This window comes from Pelophylax lessonae, assembly GCF_965119305.1.
Source record: "Pelophylax lessonae genome assembly, chromosome: 1".
NCBI classification, from domain to species: domain Eukaryota; kingdom Metazoa; phylum Chordata; class Amphibia; order Anura; family Ranidae; genus Pelophylax; species Pelophylax lessonae.
In genome coordinates this window covers 247,460,326-247,485,775 of record NC_138768.1, presented here as the reverse complement: position 1 = coordinate 247,485,775, position 25,450 = coordinate 247,460,326, and the positions used below count along the sequence as shown (strand labels likewise).

At 47.4% G+C, this 25,450-nt stretch overlaps 1 protein-coding gene across 1 annotated transcript in view; it reads left to right on the top strand.

Moving 5' to 3' along the window:
- The first annotated feature begins 2,648 nt into the window (after positions 1–2,648).
- Positions 2,649–25,450, top strand: part of RIMBP2 (RIMS binding protein 2) — an 855,912-nt gene continuing 833,110 nt past the window's right edge. Inside the window, exon 1 of the mRNA XM_082266906.1 lies at positions 2,649–2,813. Coding sequence (XP_082123032.1) covers positions 2,787–2,813 — 27 coding nt within the window. The 5' untranslated portion in view covers positions 2,649–2,786. The remainder of the gene's footprint in view (positions 2,814–25,450) is intronic.

The following is a 25,450-nucleotide window of genomic DNA, read 5'->3' as shown; positions in this document are numbered from 1 at the left end:
GGGGGCGAGAAGAGAGAGAACGTTCTCGATTAACATCCACTGGTGTGCGGTGAATGTCGCGGGCAGGTCATGATCTGCTATGTATGTAGCCAAGACTCGCTTTTGCGCAAAAAGGCTTTCCAGCATATAATATGTACTGTTCCACCTTGTGCTCACATCTTGTTGGAAACGTTTTTCCAACAAGTTCTATAAGGTCTATAAGCCTGCGAAATCCAACATCCTCTACAACAGAGAATGGTTGATCATCCAATGCGATGAATTCCATTATCCTTTTAGTAATACCTTTAGCTTTGGCACTGTCATTGGCAAACTTTTTTGCCTTTTCTAAGAAGTCAGCCACAGATGGAGTGGGTGTCCTAGGACTGGAAACTACTTTTCTTTTCGCTGTTGCCATATCCGCCGCCGTGTTTTTCTCGTACTCTGCATGATGTTCGGGGTGTCTTGATTTTAAGTGATAAATTAAACTTGAAGTGCTGTACGTTTTTGCAGATGCACCCCCTCTGGACAATTCAGCAGAACAATGTCTGCAAACGGCCGTTTTTGCCTCTTTCTCTGAAACTTTAAAGTGCTTCCACACTGCTGACATGTTATTTGATTGCGTTGATTGGTTATTTGATTGCGTCAGTGCCCTGATTACATTGCTGTGTCCCCGGCGGCTGTCGGCTCCCCCTCCTTCCTCACACTGCAGTGTCTGTGTGAGGAAGGAGCGCCGGCGATGAGAGATGATCTCATATGTTTACATATGAGATCATCTCTCATTGGACGGCTTGATCACAGTGGCCATTCACCACGATCTGTGAGCGCGCGGGGAGAGTCTTTCTGGGAGGCCGTTTAAAAACGGCCTCCCGAAAATTCAAGTCCACGCTGCAGCCATATATAGGCTGTAGCGCGGATGGGAGGGAGTTAATGTTGATGCTTTATTTTGGACTGCTTTATAAATAAATTACTACACACTATATACATATCTTTGTGTGGCTCATATGATGAGTTCTTCCTCTATGCAGTGCTGAGATATGAATGTTTATTGCCCTCTGGTGGGGAGAAGTTTAACTGCCTGGTAAAGCCTGAGGTGTGCACTGTCCTCCTAGTGGTAAAAAGTGTCACTGTTTACTAACAACTTAAAAGAGGTGAAGATGACTTTTCCACAGTGCTGTGATGCAGGCTTTTGCTGCGGTAGAGGGGGACTTGTATTTTTTTTGTTTAAGTTCATTATTCGTTAAAATTATACATGATAATTTTTTTTACATAAAATCATTTACTACAGAACTTCATTGTTCGGCAAAATTTATTCGGCCTTTTTACTTATTCGGCCGAACACCGAAAGTGCTTTTTTTGGCTATTTTCGGCCGAATAATTTTGGTTGCCGAACATTCGGTGCATCGCTAATCCTAAGTATACCACCTCATCAGTGAAGCACGGTGGTGTTAGTGTCATGGCGTGGGCATGTATGGCTGCTAATGGAACTGGTTCTCTTTTATTTATTGATGATGTGACTGCTGACAAAAGCAGCAGGATGAATTCTGAAGTGTTTCAGGCAATATTATCTGCTCATATTCAGCCAAATGCTTCAGAACTCATTGGACGGCGCTTCACAGTGCAGATGGACAATGACCCGAAGCCTACTGCGAAAGCAACCAAAGAGTTTTTTAAGGGAAAGAAGTGGAATGTTATGCAAGGGCCAAGTCAGTCACCTGACCTGAATCCGATTGAGCATGCATTTCACTTGCTGAAGACAAAATTGAAGGGAAAATGCCCCAAGAACAAGCAGGAACTGAAGACAGTTGCAGTAGAGGCCTGGCAGAGCATCACCAGGGATGAAACCCAGTGTCTGGTGATGTCTATGCGTTCCAGACTTCAGGCTGTATATGACTGCAAAGGATTTGCAACCAAGTATTAAAAAGTGAAAGTTTGATTTATGATTGTTAATCTGTCCCATTACTTTTGGTCCCTTAAAAAGTGGGAGGCACATATACAAACTGTTGTATTTCCTACACCTTTCACCTGATTTGGATGTATATACCCCCAAATTAAAGTTGAAAGTCTGCAGTTATAGCACATCCTGTTTGTTTCATTTCAAATCCATTGTGGTGGTGTATAGAGCCAAAAAGATTAGAATTGTGTTGATGTCCCAATATTTATGGACCTGACTGTATCTAAAGTGACAACTTTGTGTAAAAAAAAAAAAAATATATATATATCTCTATTTTCCAAAAGCTTGTGGCAAAAAAAGAAATCTTCCGTAGACTCAACTATTGCACAGCATTACACAGAGCAGGTTAACTAAAACATCTTTTTTTTTTATTTTAAGCCAAAAACATTTTTGCTTTTAGAATCAATTTTAATGAACTATAAAAAGTTATCTTGTCACAAAAATGCTAATGTCATCTATTAAGGTTTAGTAAATGCTGTAATAATGAGTTAGCATTTGAGAACCTTTCCTGTGATGTGACTTTGAGTTTACACTGGATCAGTATTATATCTCACTCCTATATTTACATGCCTTGCAAGCCATGCTAAACTTAGCATTGGTATATTGCCTCCTACAGTGGCAGTGGGTCAACTTCGCACCTGTGGAGTTGCTCAAACCTATGTCATTTCACAGTGATTGGACCTCAGGTTCCAAAGCACAAGTCACATGCTTACCTTTGAAACTGGAAAAGATTTCAAACACACTTGTTTCATCGTGTGGTCTGCAACACATCTGGATACATACAAAGAGCTGCTTCTTGTTTTATTCCAATTTACACAACTGATCTCCAAGCAAAGGAGGTTTCCCTGCTCCAGCAATGAGTGGCAAAAAGACAGAAGACGTGGTATGTACTTGCAGAGTAAGATGTTTGCGTTTTTAAATTAGTTGATGCAAGATTTGTTTAGGACAATGTGTACTGTATTTATGCTTTATTTACTTTACAATTTTAAGGCTTTGAGTTTTATCCTATTTTTGTTTTGTTTTTTAAGATATCCTTAGACCAGTGTGTTTGTTGTGCAAAAATAATTGCGTACATTTGTAGGCACAGACTAAGCATCGTGGGCTGTGAAATAACACCTATAGGACAGGATTACTACATTTGACAGACAGTCTTCAATGCTTTGCAACATGAGGTTGATTGTATTATATTTTGTATAGCTATTATTACAATGAACTAGTAATACAGACTTTATTTTGAGAGAACAGCTCTAAGCAACAATGAAATTAACACATTGCATTAATTTCCTAACCATCAGATATCACTTTTCATCAATTTAGAACAATCAGGTCTATGAGACATAATTAGTATTTGGCTACTGGGATTTTAGTGCACCTTGCAGACTTCTTTTCATTTATTAACAAGATTGTATTTCTCAATTTTTTTGCCTTACTCAGGACCAAATAGGAGCCTTAATTAAACTTGGCTAGAATCATTCCAATGATCAGATATTAGGAGAAAGGAAGGCTAAATGTCTTCTCTAAGGCCAGGAAATGACTTTCTATACCTGGATAGAGATAATCTGTATTAGCTGATGAAAGGGCATAGCTGAATCTTTTCTAATGCGCAGCTCCACCCCTCAGGAGGGATAATAGCATATTGCAGACTCTGATTTCAACCTGCATCTATTACTATGCTACATCTCTATCGACTGGACTAAGGATGGATCTTAGAAGCAAATATATTGTAAAGTTTTCTGTATTGGGACTACTGAAGTATAGGAAAGTTGGTGCCTGCATCTTCAAAGGACGATTTTTAGAGTGTGTACTATATCAATTATCTACTGTACATCGCTAAATTAGAATTGTAAGTATGAGAGAAGCTAAAGGCTGTCAGTGTTTTCATAGTAGTATTGCATTTTAAATTGTGATATACATCCTTACCTTGCTGTAGTTTGTGTTGCTCTGGTGTTGGATCATCATAATATGCATTGTAAATAATGAAACCTGCAGTAAGTTTAATTTCACCGTTTGGTTTTTGTTTTCTGCAAGTTGTAAGAGTTTTGGAGTTAATGTTGTTCACAGCAATTAGGTGATTGAGGAAATCAGGGGCAGAAGAAAGTGCAGATGTCAATAGCAGCCAGTCAGACTTCTTGTTTAGTTACCAGGTCAGCACAAAAGGTGTCTGGGAAGGCCATTACAGTTACCTATGGCACTTGGTTATTGGAGAGGGATAAACAAAAAAAAATTAAAACAGTTGGCAATCTGTTCAGTCCCCTCTTCCTTCTAACTAGCTTTGCTGGCTTGGCTGTGCCAGATGCTGCCAACAGACATTTAATTGTTCCCAACCCTGCCATTTTTGGACAGATAAGGAGACAATCCTCTAGTGTCCATGGACACATGGATCTGCCATAGTACTTGTAGTTCCCTTACATCTGTGGAATTATAAATTGCCTATAATTGTAACATGTTTGCAGTTCTGTTTCAGATGTTTCTACTGCAACATGAACTTTGTATATTAGCACTTGTAAAGTGAAGAAATCAATAATGCATAACGTATTTGTACAAGTTTGAAATTATGCATCATGGTTTTACTGAAGTGTTTATTTTTTCTTCAGATTTTGAGGTCCTTACACCCAAATCAGTTCAGTTTAATCACCCACTGACTTCTTATTTCTGAGACTCCGGTGGTGGAATTTCCATGCTTGATATTTGCCCTCTCACAAACGCCACATTGTTCCTTTCTTCTAGCTGGACCCTTTAAATATTTTATTATGTGAATATTTAAACTGTAGAGTGTGATGCCATTATATGCCTTTGCAAATGTACATAGTATTTGGGGACAACTGTATAACCATTTTTACATCATTACCAAGACACACCATAGCGGAATCTGTACAAGGTTCTACATTGTTAGTACAGCTCATGCCCTTGCTGTGGTAATTTTAATGTTTACAATGTAACTCAAATACTATTTTGGACTTCTTTTGTTTTATTCTTGCATCTGCAGCTTATCGAATGAAATGAAAGTGGTCTAGGAGTGATGTGAGCTGTCCACCAGCATTTCTTCGCTGTAGAGCCGCCTTTTTTTTTTTTTTTTAGCTGCCTGTAAGGGGAGAATTCTTTCCATAAATCCTATTGGTGCATTCTTTCTACTGACCCCCAATGTAAGGGGCATTCTTTTCACTGACCCCTAATTTAAGGGGCATTCTTCCCCTAACCAGTGCAATTAGATACTTCTAAAGGCCACCAATGTAAAGAGAGGACCTCTCTCATGGACCACTAATGTAAGGGGGCACCTTCTCCACTGACAATCTGTGTAAGCTCGACCCTCTCTCACTAAGTACCAGTGGAAAGAAGCATTCTTGCTCTGATTGTGTGTGTAGACTTCTCCCACTGACCCCCAATGTAAGGGAGCATTTATCATTTAAAATGTAAAGGTATACACACGGTGTGCAAAATTATTAGGCAAGTTATGTTTCTCTTTTTTGTTCATCGATGGACACAGTGCTCCATAAATCATAACTACTGGGTTTTATTGCCTCCCCCGGGAAGAACAAAAAACACCTGGCTACGCCCATGGGCCATCCTCAGCTGGTATATAACCTCCCTCTATGCTCTAGGTTATCAGTTTTTTAATCTGTCTTGTTAGGATTAAGGACCTAGGCTCCCTGCTGGGATCTCTAGTCCTAGCAATATTTTCTCCTTCCTTGCATCTTTTTTGTGTTTTCCCTTGGAAGATCTACAATCAACTGCCAGGCTGGGCGACTGGCTGGATAATCTAGATCCAGCGGTCCCCCCAGCCCAGCCAGCGAACGCATGCAGACCGCAGCTACGCACAACATAGCTTCACGGACAGAGGCTGGCCCGCTATTTAAACATCTTGCAGGGTCGCATACTACCGGGTGTGGGTCTGAGTGACAGCGTTCCCTTGGCCGACAGCTCCCCTACTTCGGTGGCGAGGAGTTCTGTCTGGAGCATTACTTGCACCATGGAAGGGTAAGTACAGTCCTCCCTCTAACCCCTTTTAGCCGTTTTGGGGTGGACGCAGGTAACCTCCAGGGGCGGTCAGACCTTCCTGCAGGTTTCCTCCCCCATCCTAAAATCCCTCAGTGAGCTGGGCTTGCCCCACTCCCTTTCCCCCCTGTCCAGACCTAGAGTCTAGTGGGAGTCCCAGGACAGAGGATGCAGCAGAAACCCCTGGGGTTCTCTCCCCTGCTATCCACATTCTAGGGGTCCTGGGATACTGTGTCCCCTGCCCCAGTAGTCTTGAGGGGTCCCACTGTAGGAGACCCCTAGGTGCATGACCTAACTGGTTGCAGTGTGGGTATAGTGCTGAGGGGGTCACAGTGCAGAGACTGGTGCAGAGTGCACAGCATAGTCTCCCCTAATGTGTGTCATATCTATGGAGTACAGTACTTTCAAGGGGTCCCCTTGCAGAGGGCACAGCGTTGCAGAGGGCACAGGAAAGAGCCTGGCAGCATGCTTCAGCATCTGTAGCTGCTGGTGGCCATGTTGAAGTCCAATGACGTCATGGCAGCCATTTTCTCTTGGGTTGGTAGGTCTCCGGCAGGCAGCCATGTTTGTGTAGCCCAATGATGTCACGGCAGGTATTTCTCTATTGTCCATCGACAGATGTAGCCTCATCGCCATGAGCTGAGTGGGTTTATGCTCCTCCCATCAGGAGTAGTCTAGGCAGGAATTTTGAATACACACGCCCCAAGGGGCTGTCCCTCCAGGCATAAACCCCCACTGCACAACCCAGCACATCAGTTTTTTTGCCTAGAGAAGGAGTAGACCTAGGTTTCCCGCTGGGAGTCCGGTCAGTTTTTTTTTATTCTTTTCAGAATATTTTCTTTTATTTCTCTTTACTCGCTAGCTAGTGTTCAGGGAAGAATGCCCTGGTGATCTACAAGCAACGATGCCGGCTGGGGCTTCATACTGGATAATCTAGATCAGTGGTCCTCAACTCCGGTCCTCAGGGCCCACTAACAGGCCAGATTTTAAGTATTACCTTGGGGAGATGCAGACTAAAGTACTGCAATCACTGAGCAGCAAATGATATCACCTGTGATGTATTTCAGTTATCTTGCAAATCTGGCCTGTTAGTGGGCCCTGTAGGCCAGGGTTGAGGACCACTGATCTAGATCCTTATGGTTCCCCCAGTCTGGCCTACGAGTGGGAGCAGCTTATAGTTCCGACCTAGGCCTAGCCACGATGGAGCCCCCTTGCCCTGATACGGAGTGTACCCCTTGGCTGGCAGCACCCCCACTTTGGGTGGGAGGCGGTCTGCCCAGAGCGGAGCCCACCCAGTCCATGGTATGCTAACTGTGCCCCCTTGCCCCTGCTGGCCTTGGGAGGATGTGGACCCTCTCCTGGGGATAATGGGATTTGTGCCTCCCAAGAGATCCCCCTGGTCTGCCCGGGCGGTGTGTCCTTCCCTCTCCCTGTCCCTGCGCGGGCTATGTGTCTGAGGTGGTATAGTACTGAGGGTCCCTGCGGGCATATCCTTACACTTTCTGCTATCAGTTTGGTTTAAAGGGGCTCCCTGCAGACCGCTGTGATCGGTGGTGGATACCGCCATCTGCGTTCTTAAAGCTACAGTACTCCTTTTTTTGCAATTTGCACTATGGAGTCCCAAACTGTAATTTCACGCTCGGACCCACTCTGTGCGACTCCCGGACAGTCCGGATCACAGTCGCTGGCCACAATTTCAGCTGCCCTTGAAAGCCTGGCGACTAAAGTTGATTTGGTCATGAAAAAGGTTTATACCTGCAAACGGCCGCTGCCTTCTCCATCTATTTAGGTGTACTTTGATTCAGAGGCTCATGTGGTTGCCCCAGATGCTCCCCTTCCTGAGGGGTCCCTGTCCCCACAGTCAGATGGTGAAGAGGACCTGTCGTCTTCAGCTGCAGCGTGGGAATGCGCTTTGGTGGAAGCCCTGATTATTTCAGTGCGGGATACTTTAAAATTGGCTCAGGAGCCCACCCCGGCAGGGACGCGGTTGGCTTTTGGCTTCCAGAAGTCTCCAAAAGCTGACAGGGTTTTCCCTTGTCCCGACACTTTTCACGATATTGTGAATGACCAATGGCGGTGCGTTTAGCACGTGTTAGCGGTGTCAAAATGCTTTAAACGCCGGTACCCTTTTGCTGAAAAGGTTTCCAACAGTTGGACGGTGCCACCTAAAGTGGACCATCCTGTTTCCAGAATGAACAAATCTACTCTTGTGCCTGTGGAGGATGCCCCAGTTTTTACGGACCCAGTGGACAGGCGGGTGGAATTCCTTTCCCGCCATCTTCACGTGCTGGAGGGTTCCATTTTGAAACTGGTTTTTGTGTCTGTGCTAGTCTCAGACAGTGATGGAATGGATTAGGGGTTCGCGGGAGTCTTTGGACCCCAGAGACTGTTCCCCCCGGACAGCTGAAACTGTTGGACCAGGTGATCCAGGCTCTGGTTTTCCTGTGTGATGCCTCTATGGATGCGGCTTCCCTGGTGGCCAGGGTCTCGGCCGTGGGCATTGTTTTAAGACTCACGGTCTGGTTGAAGAGCTGGTCGGCTGACCAAGCTTCTAAAAAAGCCTTAGCTGATCTTCCCTTTCTGGGAGACATATTTGACGACTTATTGGATGAGTTGATCAAGGGCCTGACTGGCAGGAAGAGTACTCTTCTTTCTCAATCCTCCAAGGGTAAGACACCCGTCCTAAGCGGGTCCCCTCCTTTTCTGCTCCTAAACGTTTTTTCATGCCTCTGGGGCCAAGAAAAAGGTAAGCCGTTCAGAACTTCTGGAGGTGCTAAGAACCCCTGGGGCAAATCCAAGGCCGGTCAGTCTGGTGCTGCAGACAAGTCCTCTTCAGCCTGAAGGGGCGCCCTCACCCGTTCTAAGGGGTGGGGGGACGTCTGCGCTTCTTTCAGGAACCCTGGACTTCCTTCATTCAGGACAAATGGGTTTGCAAACTGGTTTGTTCCGGGTACAAGATCGAATTCTGGTTCCGGCCAGGGGACAGGTTTTTTCAGTCAAATCTTCACCTGTCTTTGGAGCATTTGAAGGATCTACGGGAGGCTGTGTGAGAACTCCTGGCTCAAGGGGGGGATTGTGCCAGTTCCCCAACAGGAAAGCGCTCAAGGTTTCTAGTCAAACCTGTTCACCGTGCCCAGAAAGGAGGGCAAGGTGCATCCAATCCTGGACCTCAAAGCTCTGAACAGCTTTGTGCGGGCGCAGGAATTCTGAATGGAGTCCATTCGGTCGGTGGTGGCATCTTTTGAATCAGGGGGATTTTCTGTCTTTCATCGGTCTCAAAGATGCGTATCTCCACGTCCCCATATTCCTCGGCTTTGCGGTGGCAGAGGAGCACTTTTCAAGGCATTGGCCTTTGGTCTCGCCTCGGCTCCCAGAGTTTTTACCAAGGTCCTAGCCCCTGTGCTGGTCTTGTTGCATTGACGAGGTATCTCCATTGTGGGGTATCTGGACCATCTCCTGTTGCAAGCAGTTTCCCATTCGGATCTGAGGGAAAACCTCTCCATCGCCATTCGGACCCTTCAGGTTGGACAATCAAAGTCACCAAATCTGCCCTGATTCCATCTGTGCGGGTCACCTATCTGGGGCTGAACCTCGACTCTGCTCTGGTGAGGGTCTTCCTTCCCTTGGACAAGCTTCATAAGTTGCAAAGGGTGGTCCATTTGCCGATGGAGGCCGATCGGTCTTTGCGGGCTTGCATGAGGGTCCTGGGTCTGATGGTCTCGACCTTCGAAATGGTCCCGTTTGCTCAGTCTCACACGAGACAGATGCAGAAAGAGATTCTGTTAAAATGGAACAGAGATCCTTGGACATTGGACCAGAAGATTCGGTTGAGCCATCTCACAAAGTCGGCTCTCTTGGTGGATCCAGTCACCTGTCCTGTGCCATGGCAAGTCCTTCCTGCCGGTGATTTGGACGGTGGTTACCACGAACGCCACCCTATCAAGCTGGGGTGGAGTTCTGGGGAAGCTCTGTGCTCAGGGGACTTGGGCGTCAGAAGAGTCTTCCTTGCTGATCAATATTCTGGAGCTGAGGGCGATCAAGCTCTGCCTGCTTCACTGGACGAGTCGGCTACACGGCTCTCCGGTTCGGGTCCAGTCGGTTAATGCCACGGCCATGGCTTACATCAATCATCAAGGGGGCACCAGGAGTACCCTGGTGGCCAAGGAGGTAGCCGAGATTCTGGTATGGGCAGACCACAATGTTCCGGCTCTTTCTGCAGTCCACATCACGGGTGTGGAGAATTGGTCGTCAGGTGTGGGATCAGGGGGAGTGGTCCCTTCATCCGGAGGTGTTTCATCTCCTGTGTGTCCGGTGGACGATCCCGGTCGTTTATCTGTTTGCGTCTAGCCTCGACAGGAAAGTTCAGAGGTTTGTGACCAGGTCTCGGGATCCTCTGGCCGACGCCACAGGCGCTCTGTTGGCTCCTCGGAGTGAGTATTGCCTGATCTATGCCTTCCCTCTGCTTGTTATCCTGCCAAGGTTTCTTCGCAGGGTGGCGATGGAAGGCATTCCAATCATTCTGGTGACACCAGACTAGCCTCGTGGTCTTGGTACGCAGAGCTGGTAAAAATGGTCATGGATCCTCCATGGTGTCTTCCTTTGGGGGAAGATCTACTGTCTCAAGGAGCGATCTTTCATCCTGCTTTACGGTCGCTGGGTTTAACGGCTTGGCTGTGAAAGCAAGGTGTTGAGGGATAGAGGTCTTTCTGATTCTGTGATTCCTACCCTTTTGAAGGCCAGGAAGTCGACATCTAGGAAGATCTATCATAGTACGTGGAAATCGTACATTTCTTGGTGTGAATGGCTGCAGCTGCACCCTCGCTTGTTTTCTATAGCTAGGGTTTTGGCCTTTTTACAAAAAGGGGTTGAGCAGCGCTTGGCATTGGGTACTATCAAGGGCCAGGTTTCTGCCTTGGCTATTTACTTCCAACGTCCATTGGCTACTCATCATTTTATTCGCACATTCGTTCAGGGGGTGCATCATCTGGCCCCTCCGAGGAGATCCCTGTTACCGCCGTGGGATCTTAATCTGGTTTTGTCTGTTCTTCAAAAGCCTCCTTTTGAAAATGTTAGGGGAGATTTTTCTTTGTCAGAGAAGGTTGCCCTCCTAGTGGCCTCTGCCTGCAGAGTCTGAGTTGGCTGCTTTGTCCTGTCCGCCTTATTTGGTGGTCCATAGGGATAAAGTGGTCCTCCGACCTAATCCATCCTTTCTTCCGAAAGTGGTATTGGTTTTTCACCTGAATGAAGACATTGTGTTGCCTTCCTTATGTCCTAAGCCAAAACATCACAAGGAAGTTGCCTTGCACTCTCTGGATGTGGTTTGGCCGATAAGGATTTATCTGACGGTTCAGGAAGTCGGGCTCTTTGTCCTTATGGATGGTCCTCACAAAGGTTTGGCTGTGTCCACTGCGACCATTTAGAGATTGATCAGGCAGACTGAGCGCTGAGTGCCTCTTGGGCTTTTCGTGATCTGTACAAGTTTGTTAGGCAGCGACTTGGTCGTCTGTTCACACCTTTTACCAAATTCTACAAAGTGGATTTGTTGGCTTTTTTGGATGCCTCTTTTGGCCGCAAGGTTTTGCAGGCTGCTGTTTCATAAGAGAACGTTTGTACTTCTCTTGGGGGGTCTTTTATCTGGGTGAGCCCCTGTTGTTTGGTTGAGCTCCACTTTGGCCGGTTGGCTACGTTTTAGCCTTTTGGAGTTGACGTTACTGTCTGGTTGCATCTTCCTACCCCTCATGCCTATACTGCTTTGGGACGTCCCACTCCGCTCATGGAGATGAGGCTGCATCTGTCGATGGATGATAGAGAAAATAAGATTTTTGTAAGATCTTACCCTAAAATCCTTTTCTCTGATGTCCATCGACAGACGCAGCACCTGCCCCTCTGGGGTTGGTTCTGTTATCTTTAAACTAAACTGATGTGCTGGGTTGTGCAGTGGGGGTTTATGCTTGGAGGTACAGGCCCCTGGGCATGTGTATTCAAATTTTCCTGCCTAGAAAACTCCTGATGGAAGGAGCATAAACCCACTCAGCTCATGGAGATGGGACTGCGTCTTTCGATGGACATCAGAGAAAAAGATTTTACAGTAAGATCTTGCAAAAATCGTATTTGTCCCTTAGTCTGGGAAACGGAGACGACCAAAGCCTCGTGGGGATGCCGAAGCTGCTCCTCCTTCCCCCTCAGTTTCCGGCTCGGTTTCCTCTTCCTGTGCCCAGGATATATACAAGGGATGGCATCCATAGTGTTGCTGGGACCAATTCTCAGCACTCTGATCAGTAAGGTGAGTTTTTTGGGGTCCCTATTCTCTCTCTGCTGATAGGTACCCTGAACTTTGGTGGGATCTTTTAGTGGTGCCAAAAGATCATTGTACTGCAAGGTCTTCCTTTCCTTATGGAGCCTCAGGGTCACATTTCCCCCACTGACCCCCCTCATGGAGGTGGAACCCCACAGAACCCCAGCTTCCCATGGTTGCTCTGACGGTGGTCCTGCAGTCCTTAGCGTCCTGGGTGAAAGTGGTGTGTGGGCAAAGACCCAGGAGGAAGCATCCCCCGCCTTCCCCTGCTCAGTCGGTCTTATCTATTTCTGAGCCTGATGCCACCGTGGACGCGGGGGGCTTAATATCAGACCCCCTAGATCCATCCGATAGTGAGGATGATTCCTCCAATGGTTCGCAGCAGCGAATAAAAAAGCGCTGGTAGATGCACTTATCACTGCAGTGCGTGAGACTTTAAAAAGGGAGGACACGGCTGATGTAGCCATAGATGTGGCTATGTCTTTTGGTACACATAAGTCCCCTCGCACTCCAAAGGTGTTTCCTTATGTACCTTATTTTGTTTTCCTGTAAGGAATCGGGACAACCAAAATTACCTTTTGTGGTCCCCAAACGTTTTGCTGTATGTTACCCTTTTGAGGAGTTGCTTTTAAAAAAGTGGACTAGTCCACCAGTAGTGGACCCTCCTGTATCCAGGTTGAATAAAGCAACCATGATCCCAGTAGAGGAACCCCTTTAAATCCTTTAAAGACCCGGCTGCCAGGAAAGCAGAGGCTGTGGCACGCAGCAGGTTTTCTATGGCTGATTCGGCATTGTGGCCAGTCTTTGCCTGGTGTCTCACACCTTAACTGAATAGGCCAAGCTTTTGCGCCTGGGTCTGCGGAATGAGAAGGTTCCCACTGCTTATGTTGATTTAGTGGACCAGTTGGTCCATGGGTTGCAGTTTATTTGTGATGCAGCTTTGAATACAGCTCCTGTGTTGTCCAAACTTTGTTCCAGTGGTGGTGATTAGGCATGTGCTGTGGCTTAAGAATTGGTCCGCAGACCAGGCCTCGAAGAAAGCTCTCATTGATCTGCCCTTTCAAGTTGATTGCCTCTTGGGGCTACCCTGGATGACAGATCATCCCAGGGGGGAAGAGTACCTTCCTGCCTCAATCCAGGAAAGGGTAGGAGCCTCGTCGCAGCCAGGTACAGAGGGATAGAGGTTTGTCTGAATCGGTGATCCCTACCATGGTGAAAGTGAGGAAGTAGTCTTCCAGCAAGATAGAATATTGTATGTGGAAAGCGTACATTTCTTTGTGTGAGTCGATTGGCGCTCATCCTCGCTCCTTTTCTGTGGCTCGGATCTTAGCCTTTCTTCAACGGGGCATTGATCAGAAGTTGGCCTTAAGTATCATCAAGGGCCAGGTGTCTGCCTTGGCAATCTTCTTTCAGCGACTCCTAGCCACGCACTCTTTAGTTCGTACCTTCATTTTGGGGGTTCAATATGTGACTCCACCTGTACGGTCTCTTTTGCCGCCATGGGATTTAAATTTAGTGCTTTCGGTTCTCCAGAACTCTCCATTTGAGAATATTCAAGAGATTCCCTTACGTACGTTATCCCAGAGGGTGGCATTCTTTGCGTCTATTGCCTTTCCTGCAGGGTTTCGAAATTGGCTGCATTATTCTGTCGCAATCCCTATTTAGTGGTCCATATAGTTAAAGTGGTTCTTCATCCCTGTCCATCATTCCTGCCCAAAGTTGTCTCTGAATTTGAATGAGGACATTGTGTTGTCTTCCTTGTGTCCCAAGCCGGTTCATCCCAAGGAATTTGCCTCGCATACCTTGGTTGTGGTTTGTGCGGTTCGGGTGTATTTGGCAGCTATGGAGTCCTTTCAGAGGTCAGACTCGCTTTTTGTGGTTAGACGTACCAAGGAAAGGGCTGGCCGCTTCCTCAGCTACCATCTCCAGATGGATCAGACAGACGGTAACTCAGGCCTATTCTATTAAAGGTCAGGTTCCTCCTTTCCCGGTCACAGCACATTCTAATCGAGCGCTGAGTACTTCTTTGACCTTCCGTCATCAAGCATCAATATCGCAAGTTTGCAAGACGGCCTTTTAGTCGTTTGTGCATAAGTTCACAAAATTCTACAAAGTAACGCCTTAAGCATCTGCGGATGCTTCTTTTGGTTCTAAAATTTTGCAGTCTGCCGAGGGGCTTTTCAATCCTGAGGGGTGTTTTTCTTTCAATTTTTATTTTTCAGATGAAGCTCCTCTGTCCTAGTTAGGGCTGGTATGTTTAGCCTTGGCTTATTTTTCCCACCCCTTATTTTCCTTTTGGCACTGCTTTTGGACTTCCCAGTAGTTATGATTTGTGGAGCGCTGTGTCCGTCGACAAACAAAAAAGAAAATGGGATCATTCATCGACAGACACAGCTCCATCATCTTTAGACCAATAGGTTATGCCCCCCTATTAGAAATAGGCACTGGGCAGGCAAAAAGTTTGACCACGCCTATGGGGCTGTCCCTGCAGGCATAGCCCCACACACTCTGCTATAAGCAATCAGGGTCTTTACCATGGTGCTGGCTCCAGTGTTGGCATTACTGCGCCAACGGGGGATTTCAGTAATGGGATACCTGGGCGATATCCTATTGAGGGCAGACTCTCATTCAGCTCTGTTGGGCGACTTGACGATCACTGTACAGACTCTGCAAGAGTTCAGTTCGAACATCAACTTCAAAAAATCTGCCCTGATACCTTCATTAAGACTGGATGATCTGGTCCTGAATTCTGCTTAGGCTAGGATCTTTCTTCCTCCGTACAAGCTGCACAAGTTGCAGGGGGCGATCCGTTTGCTGTTGGCAAGCAATCCTGTCCTCTCTACGGACTTGCATGCGGGCCTTGGGTCTGATGGTGTCTACCTTCGAGGGAGTTCCGTTTGCTCAGTTCAACATGAGACCTTTACAAAGGGAGATTCTCATCAAATACAACAAGGATCCAAAGTTCTTGGACCCTTTGATTCGGTTAAATCACAACACAGACTGCTCTTCTATGGTGGCTTCACTTGTTAGCACTACGCCAGAGAAAATCCTTCCTTCTGTTGTATTGGACTGTTGTGACTACGGACGCCAGCCTGTCAGGCTGGGAAGGAGTGCTGATGAAGTAATGCGCCCAGGGGTCCTGAACAGTAGAAGAGACAAAAACTTCCGATAAAATATTTTTGAGCTCAGAGCGATAAAGCTTTGCCTTAGCCACTGGAAAATCATCTGCAAGATTGTCTGGTCCCGATTCAGTTGGACAGTGCCACGGCCGTGGCTTACATCAATCATCATGAGGGCACCAAGAGTGTCTTGGCGGCCCCGGAAGGTGGCTGAGATCCTGGATTGAGCGGAAAAGTTTGTTCCAGCCCTCTCTGCTGTGCACATCCCAGGTGTGGAGAACTGGCAGGCGGATTACCTGAGTCGTCAGGTGTTGGATCAGGGGGAGTGTTCCCTACACCCGGAGGTGTTTTTCATCTCCTGTTTGTCCAGTGAGGGACACCATATGTCGATCTGTTTGCTTCTCGAGTCAACAAGAATGTTCAGAGGTGGTAGACAGGTCTCAGGATCCTCTGGCCGACGCCACAGACGCACTGTTGGCTCCTTGGAGTCAGTATTGGCTTATTTATGCATTCCCTTTGCTAAAACTTCTGCTGAGGCTTCTTCGCAGGATAGAAGTGGAAGGGGTTTCCGGTCATTCTGGTGGCCCCATACTGGCCTCGCCGGTCTTGGGCAGACCTTATAAGGTGTGTCGTTGATGTTCCCTGGAGACTTCCTCTCAGGGAAGATTTGCTGTCTCAAGGACCAATCTTCTATCCTGCTTTACAGTCACTGGCTTTAACAGCGTGGTTGTTGAAAGCCAGGTATTGAAGGATTGAGTTTTTTCTGATTCCATGATTCCTACACTATTGAAGGCCAGGAAGTCTACTTCCAGGAAGATCTATCATCGTACGTTAAAATCGAACATTTCATGCTGTGAATTATTGAAAGTGCACCCTCGCTTGTGCTGGATGGCTAGGATTTTGACTTTTCTTCAAAAAGGGTGTTGAACAGCGGTTGGCTTTGGTCACTATCAAAGGCCAAGTGGCGGCTCTGGCTGTGTTTTTCCAACGCCTTTTAGCTACGCATGCCCTGGTTCACACTTTTATTCAGGGGGTTCGCCATATGGCTCCCCCCAGGGCGATCCCTGCTACCTCCGTGGGATCTGAATTTGGTATCTGAAAAACTTCCCTTTGAGAACATTAGAGAGATTCATCTGCTTGCATTGTCTCAGAAGGTTGCCTTTTTTGTGGCTATTACTTCTGCCCACAAAGTATCTGAATTGGCGGCGTTGTCCTGCCGCTCACATTATCTGGTGGTCCACAGATAAAGTGGTACTCTGACCTAATCAGTTGTTTCTTCCTACGGTGGTTTCTGATTTTCATCTGAATGAAGACATTGTGCTGCATTCACTCTGTCCCAAGCATCCCAAAGGAATTTGCCTTGCATTCTTTGGATGTGGTTCGGGCAATCAAGGTTTACCTGGAGGCCACTGAGTCTTTTAGAAAATCAGACGCTCTTTTCAAAGCTACCGAAGGACCTCGTAAAGGATTGACTGCGTCTGCATGCGACCATATCCAGATGTATCAGACAGACGGTAGTTCAGGCCTATTCACTGAAGGGTCAGGTTCTTCCTTTCCTCCTTTCCCAGTGAAGGCGCATTCTACTAGAGGGCTGAGTGCCTTTTGGGATTTTCGTCATCAGGCGTCAGTGCTGCAAGTTTGCAAGCTCTTTGCAAGCAACTTGGTCTTCTGTGCATACGGTCACAAAATTCTACAAAGTAGATGTGTTGGCATCTTCGGATGCTTCCTTTTGGCCGCAAGGTTTTGCAGGCTGCTGTTTAAAGAGAATCTTTTTTTTTGTATATTCTAGGTGAGCTCCAGTTGTTCCTGGTTGAGCTCCATGTTACCTGGTTGGCTAGGTTTAGCCTTTGTGGAATTATGTTTTCTTGTGTTGTTTTCCCACCCCTCAAAATTATACTGCTTTGGGACATCCCATTGGTCTAAAGATGATAGAGCTGCGCCTGTCGAACGATAGATAACTGGATTTTTGTAAGAACTTACCGTAAAATCCTTTTCTCAAGTTCATCTCACAGCACCCGCCCCTCTACTACTGAGTGAATGGGGTTTTTTTTGTCTTCTAAACATTGCTTGCAACTAAACTGATTGCTGATAGCAGAGTGTGTGGGGTTATGCCTGCAGGGATAGCCCCATAGGCGTTGTTGAGCTTTTTTCCTGCTTCGTGCCTATTCCTGATAGGAGGAGCATAACCCATTGGTCTAAAGATGATGCAGCTGCGTCTGTCAAACATTAGAGAAAAGGATTTTACGGTAAGTTCTTACAAAAATCCAGTTTTCTCTTTCCTTAATGGACGGACACAGCTCCAGAATCTTCTTGACCATTGGGTTATGCTGCCCCCTACAGGAATAGGACACTAGGCAGGAAAAAACGTTACCACGCCTATGGGGCAGTCCCAGGGGATACATTCCCCCCCCCCTCTCTGCTATAGGTCCTCCGTTTTTTCTTTCTGGCTAGTCGGGAGTTAGCACCTAGTTCCTTGCTGGGATCTCTGGTCCTAGCATTTTTCTCTTTTTTAAACTGAATTTTTTTCCTCCTTTTTAATGTTTTCTGTCCCTGTGAGAACTACAGTTAACTGTTGGACTGGGCGACTGACTAAATATTCTAGATCCTTCTAGTCTCCCCAGTCTGGCCAGCGAGCGCGTGCAGTCCTCAGCTCTGTGCTAGGTCAGCCTCAACATAGCCCCACTGAACGGGGGCTGGCTTGTGGGTTAAACGTCTCACAAAGGCGCATACGACATGGTCCTGGCCTAAGTCGCAGTGTGCCTCCTGGCCCACAGCACCCCCATTCCGATGGTGCAGTGGTCTGCCTGGAGCAGTGACCACCCAGTTCCATGGTATGGTAAGTAGTGTCCCCCCCTTTCCCTCATGGCCTTATGGGGTGGATTGTGGGCCCCTCCCTGGAATGGTCGAACCATCTGGTTCTCCCCCTTCCTGCACAACGTCCCCCTCCATAAGTTGGGGTCCCCTGTGGACCACCCCCATCTACCCACACCTAACTTCCCCCTCCTCTCCCCCCCCCCCTGGGGGTGGCCATACCTGTCCAGGTTCGTTTTGGGGGTGTCGAGCAGGCGATGGGGGCCGGGGAGGCACGCCGCCTGCACCCGAACGCGCAGATTTTAGGGGGAGTTCTCCTGGTGGGGGCTCCTGCCAGGGCCCCCCTTTTACTGTCAAAATGTACCCTGAGGTCCCCTGTGGGTCCTGGGAGCGGTCACTTTGTTGTGGATGGCTGGCTGTAATATCGGCAGTCATGTTTGTGTAGTCCGGCGGCCATTTTCTTGTGGTTTCCCATTGAATAGAGCGGTGGCCATGTTTTTTGGAGCCTTATGGGCGGTAATTGCAGGGGTGGACCTCTAGTGCTGATTCCTGGACTTCCTCTTTCTCTCTGATCGCCGCATAGTGTGCAGCATCTGGAGCTCTGCTCCGTGCCTGACCGGGGGTGGTGAGTTCCTGTGGGTGCCTTGCGGCTCTCCCTCTCTCTGCTATAGCAGCTGCTGGTTGTGCTGGAACCTTCAGTGTTTCTCATTTTTGCCTGTGAGGTTCCCCTGGTTAACCATAGAGTCCCTGGAGCACATTTCACCACCTGTTCCTCTCTGAGGCGGCGAGCCTTTGAGTCCCAGTCAACCAACTCTGCAATGGCGGTGGCCCTGGAGTTCTTAGTGTCTAAGGTTATTATGGTCTTGCATAAACGGACCAGCAAAAAGTTTCCATCGCCTTCACCTGCCTCCTCTGTCTTTTCAGATCCTGAGTCTGTTCTGGCTGCCGCTGGGGTCTGCCACCATGCACCCTGAAAGCTCTGATAGTGAGGATGATTCCTCTTCTTCTACAGCCACGGATGAGAAAGCACTGGTGGATGAACTCATTGTATCAGTGCGGGAAAGTTTGAAAATGGAGGATGCAGCTACAGCTGCGTCGGAGGCGCTGGTCACCTTGGGTACCAGAAAATCCTTAAAAGCAGCAAGTTTCTTTTTTCCTTTTCCCACCTATTTTGACCAAATTGTCGCGATTCAGTGGGGTTGCCCTAAACGCAATATAGTGGTGCCTAAGCGTTTTGCTAGAAGGTATCCCTTTGAAGAGACCCTGTAAAAAAAAGTGTACAATCCCACCTGTGGCGGATTCTCAGGTTTCCATTTTAATGTCTCTTGCGGAGCCTTTTATTGTCCCTAGCAGAGAACTTCAGTGTCCCTCAGAGTCTTTTAGTGACCCAGACAGTCTTTCAATAACCCTCAAAGAGTCTTTCATTGTCCATGACAGAGCCTTTCAATGTCCCTGACAGAGCCTCCCTAACAGAGATTTTCTATCTAACAATAAGGGAGCTTTAGCAATGAACTCCACTCTCACTCCTCCCACGAGTGATAGAAAATGGCTGATGGCAGGGTTGGCTGGCTGACTGCTGGGTGGGCTCTCTCACGGACGAGCTTTGTAAGGGGCTGGCAGCAGGGTGGGCACTAGGGCTGGCTGGCTGAATGCAGGGCTGACGTCACGGCCAGATTAAGATCCTGCTCCCGTGATCTCTGCTGTTTTTGACCTTCCATTAGCAGCAGGTGGCAGCCATCTTGGATGGGGCAACCCCAATTTTGTTTTAGCGAAACCCTAGGGTTCTGCAGAGCACCAATCAGGAAACGCTGCTCTAGACAATCTGATTCTGTTGAGCCGGGGTACTAGAGGCTCCCTGATTTGGTGGCTTTGCTCTCTGGCACTTTGACAGGGAAAATCCTTCCTTCCTTCCTTCCCCTGTACTGAATGGTGGTCACCATGGATGCCAGCCTGTCCGGGTGGAGAGGTGTCCTGGTAACGGATTGTGCTCAGGGGGTTTGGACTCTGGAGGAGTCAAAACTACCGATCAATATACTGGAACTTCGGGCAGTCAGACTTTGTCTGGCCCATTGGACAGTACGTCTTCAGGGGTGCCCAGTACGGATTCAATCGGACAATGCCATAGCCATGGTATATGGCAATAACCAAGGGGCCACAAAAAATGTCCTAGTGGCTCGGGAAGTAGCCAGCATTCTAAGGTGGGCGGAACATTTTGTTCCAGCCCTCTCTGCTGCGCATATTCCAAGTGTGGAATATTGGCAGGCAGACAGGCGTTGGACCAGGGGGAATGGTCGCTTCATCCAGAGGTGTTTCATCAGCTGTGTCTCCAGTGGGGAATCTCCCGAGGTTGACCTTTCGTCTCAACAGGAAGGTGCAGAGGTTTGTGGCGAGGTCTCGGGATCCTGTGGCCCAATGCCACAGACTCACTGGTGGCTCCTTGGGGCCAGTATCGTCTGATGTATGCCTTTCCCTCTCTAAAACTTCTGCCAAGACTTCTGCGAAGGATCGCGGCAGAAGGAATTCCGGTCATCCTAAGGGCCCCAGACTGGCCTCGCCAGTCCTGGTATGCGGATCTGGTACGGCTGGTCGCCAATCTCCCTTAGATATACCCTCTCAAAGAAGACCTATTGGCTCAAGGGCCGATCTTCCATCCTGCTTTTACAGTTGCTGGCTTTAACGGCTTGACTGTTGAAAGCCAGTTGCTGAAGTATAGGGGTTGTCTGAATCGGTGATCCCTACGCTGTTAAAAGCTAGAAAATTGACCTCTAGGAAGATTTACCATTGCGTCTGATAATCGTACATTGCGTGGTATAAGTGACTGGGGGTTCCCCCCCCCCCTTCCCTTTCGTTGGCTTGAATTTTGTCATTCCTCCGAAGAGGTGTGGAACAGCGCCTGGCCTTGGGTATCATCAAGGGCCAGGTTTTCTAGTTTTCTTTCAACGTCCTTTGCCTATGCATTTTTTGGTTCGCACCTTTGTTCAGGGAGTTTGCCACTTGGCTTCCCCAGAGCGGTCTCCGTTGACCCCGTGGGATTTCAACTTGGTACTGTCATTTCTTCAGAAACTGCCTTTCGATAATATTCATGAGATTCCTCTGCTTACATTGTCCCAGAAGGTAGCCTTCATGGTGGCTATTACTTCTGCATGCTAGGTGTCGAAGCTGGCTGCTTTGTCTTGTCGTTCACCTTACTTGGTGGTTCACAGAGATAAAGTGGTACTTCGCCCTTTTCTGACGTTCCTTCCTAAGGTTGTCTGTGGTTTCCATCTGAATGAAGACATTGTGTTGCCTTTCCTGTGTCCTAAGCCTAAGCATCCTAAGGAGATTGCCTTGCATTCTCTGGATGTGGTTCGGGCGATCAGGGTGTACCTGGTGGCAACCAAGTCGTTTAGGAAATCTTACTTTTTGTCCTTATGGATGGACCTCACAAGGGGTTGGCCGTGTCTGCTGTGACCATTTCCAGATGGATCAGACAGACAGGTGGTGCAGGCCTATTCAATCGAGGGTAAGGGTCCTTTCCCTATTAAGACTAATTCTACATGGGCCCTTAGTGCCTCCTGGGCCTACTGCCTTTAGGCTCTGTGATGCAGGTGTGCAAGGCGGCTACCTGGTCATCTGTGCATACTTTCACAAAATTTTACAAAGTTACATAGTTAGTGAGGTTGAAAAAAGACAACAGTCCATCCAGTTCAACCTATGATGTGTGTGTGTGTGTTTGCTTTTAACCGTACATTGTATACCCCTGTATGTTGTGGTCTCTAAGGTGACCATCTAACAGTTTTTTGAAACTATCAATGCTCCCTGCTGATACGACTGCTTGTGGAAGAGAATTCCACATCCTTTCCGCTCTTACAGTGAAGAACCCCTTATGCATTTTAAGGTTAAACCGCCTTTCCTCTAGTTTTAGTGAGTGGCCACGCGTCTTATTGTATTCCCTTACTCTGAATAGTTTGTTCCTTATGCCAGGGTCGCCAGTACAGTATTTGTACATTGATATCATATCCCCCCTCAATCTTCTCTTCTCCAGAGAGAATAGGTTCAGTGCTTGTAGCCTTTCCTCATAGCTGATGTCCTTCATTCCCCTAATTATTTTTGTTGCCCTTCTCTGGACTTTTTCCAATTCCAGCTCATCCTTCCTGAGGACCGGTGCCCAGAACTGGACAGCATACTCCAGATGTGGCCGGACCAGAGTCTTGTAGAGAGGGAGAATAACCTCTTTATTTCTGGAGTGAATCCCCTTTTTATACATCCCAGTATTCTGTTGGCTTTACTTGCAGCGGCTTGGCATTGCATGCCACTGCCAAGCCTGTTGTCTAACAGTACCCCCAAGTCTTTTTCCATCTTAGACTCACCCAGAGGTTCCCCCCCTAGTGAGTAGATTGCTTTCTGGTTTTTGGCCCCCAAGTGCATTACTTTACATTTTTCAACATTAAACCTCATCTACCATGTAGTTGCCCACCCCGTTATTTTATTCAGGTCCGCTTGTAAGGTTTCCACATCCTGCATAGAAGATATTGGCCTGCTTAGCTTAGTATCATCTGCAAATACTGAGATTGTACTAGAGATCCCCTCCTCTAATTTATTCATCATTTATGAATAAATTAAACAGGATTGGTCCCAGGACCGAACCCTGGGGGACCCCACTTTCCACACCCGCCCAATCCGAGTACTCCCCATTAATCATCACCCTCTGGACTCTCCCCTGGAGCCAGTTCTTTATCCAGGTACTCACCTTATGGTCCATACCTACCTTCCTTAGTTTGTACAGTAAGCGTTTGTGGGGAACGGTGTCAAAGGCCTTTGCAAAGTCCAGATACACCACATCCACCGGCTTACCTTTATCTAGGGGGCAGCTCACTTCATCGTAGAAGGTTAATAGATTGGTTTGGCAAGAACGATTTTTCATAAATCCATGCTGATTGCTACTAATACAGTTTTCATTACTAAAGTCTTGTATATGGTCCCTTAATATCCCCTCCAAAATCTTGCAGACTACAGATGTTAGGCTGACCGGCCTATAGTTCCCCGGGATACACCTCGGCCCCTTTTTAAATATTGGTACCACGTTGGCTTTTTTCCAATCAGCTGGCACCATACCCATCTGTAAACTATCCTTAAAGATCAAGAATAAGGGTCTGGCAATCACCTGGCTGAGCTCTTTAAGAACCCTCGGGTGCAAGCCATCCGGTCCCGGTGATTTATTTATGTTAAGTTTCTCTAGTTTAGTTCTAAGTCTATCTTCTGTTAGCCATGGCGGCACTTCCTGAGGTGTGTTGTTTAGTTCGGCCTTACAAGCTAGGTTCGTGTAGCCCCCCCGATTCTTTTGTAAAGACTGAAGAGAAGAAATGATTTAACACTTCCGCCTTTTCTTTGTCCTCAGTGGCCATATTACCTTTGTCATCTTTTATGGGGCCAATGTGTTCTGGCCTCGCTTTCTTACTGTTTATATACTTAAAGAACTTCTTGGGGTTCTTTTTACTCTCCTCCGCTATATGTCTCTCGTGTTCTATTTTAGCCGCCCTGATTTCGCCTTTACATTTCTTATTACACTCTTTGTAATGATTAAATGCTGCCAATGACCCCTCAGTCTTGTATTTTTTGAAGGCCTTTTCTTTAGCACTAATATGCATTTTTATGTTGGAGATTAGCCACCCAGGGTTTAATTTTGCTCTTTTAAATTTATTTCCCTTTGGAATGCACTGATCAATCCCCTTGTTAAGTATGCTCTTGAAGCACTCCCATTTTTCCTCCGTGTTCTTTGTTCCCAGGGTTCTATCCCAATTGATATTTTCTAGCAGCGAGCGCAGTTTTGGGAAATTGGCTCTTTTGAAATTCAGCGTCCTTATATTACCCCTCTGCTTCCTATAACTGTAATTAATACTGAAACTAATTGACCTATGGTCACTGTTTCCTAAGTTGTCCCGTATTTCTATATCCATGATCAGGTCTGAATTGTTGGTAATCAGCAGGTCAAGTACCGCATCTTTTCTCGTCGGTGCATTCACCATCTGACCCATGAAATTGTCCTGCAAAACATTTAGGAACTGCCTAGCCTTGGCTGAGTGTGCGGTTCCTTCTGCCCAGTCTATATCTGGATAATTAAAGTCCCCCATTATAATGACGTTTCCCGTCCTTGCTGCCAATCCTCTCTGTAAAATGAGGTCCGCCTCCCCCTCCTCCCTCAGGTTGGGAGGCCTATAGCATACGCCCAATATTACCTTCCCCACCGTGCCTTCCCTTTGAAGCTCTACCCATAGGGATTCTGCCTCATCCATAGCTCCATTATTATCATCCCTCATATTTACCTGTATACTGTTCTTAATATACAGACATACCCCTCCCCCTTTTTTACCTTCTCTATCTCTGCGATAAAGGGAATATCCCTGAATGGACGCCATCCAATCATGAGAGCTGTCAAACCAAGTCTCAGTTATCCCCACAAATTCTAAGTCCTCCTCAAACATCAGCAGCTCCAGCTCTCCCATCTTGTTGGCCAGACTTCTGGCATTGGTATACAAACCTCTTAATTTTGACTGGTTACATATATCCTCATTTAATGTTTTTAGGCTACTCTCTTGATTTTTCCCCATACCCACCCTGGGTATAGGAGCTCCGAACACCCTACCGCTAATGCCCCCATTTCTGCCCTCTGAAACTTGCTTACCGCTGGCTAATTCTACATCTGTACCCTCCCCCCATTCCCTAGTTTAAAAGCCCCTCTAACTTTTTGGCCACCCTCTCACCCAGTACGGCTGCACCCACCCCATTTAGGTGCAATCCGTCCCTACTAAAGAGCTGGTGGCCGACTGAGAAGTCGGCCCAGTTCTCCAGGAACCCGAAACCCTCCTTACTACACCAGCTCCTCAGCCACTCGTTAACTTCCCTAATCTCCCGCTGCCTCTCTGGTGTGGCTCGAGGTACAGGTAGTATTTCAGAAAATACTATCTTGGAGGTCCCACTCCTCAACTTAGCGCCTAAGTCCCTGAAATCGTTTAGGACTCTCCATCTTCCTCTGCCAATGTCATTGGTACCCACATGTACCATGACAGCTGGGTCTTCCCCAGCTCCACCCAATAATCTGTTCACCCGATCCGCGATGTGCCGAACCCGAGCGCCTGGCAAACAACAGACTGTTCGGCACACACGGTCTTTGTCATAGATTACACTATCTGTCCTTCTAATAATTTAGTCCCCTACCACCAGCACCTGTCTTTCCTTTCCCTTTCTCCCGGCCTTACTGGAGGAGTTCTTCCCCTGGCAGCTAGGGGCGTCGCTCTGCTCCAGCAATGCTGGTCCCTGACTGGT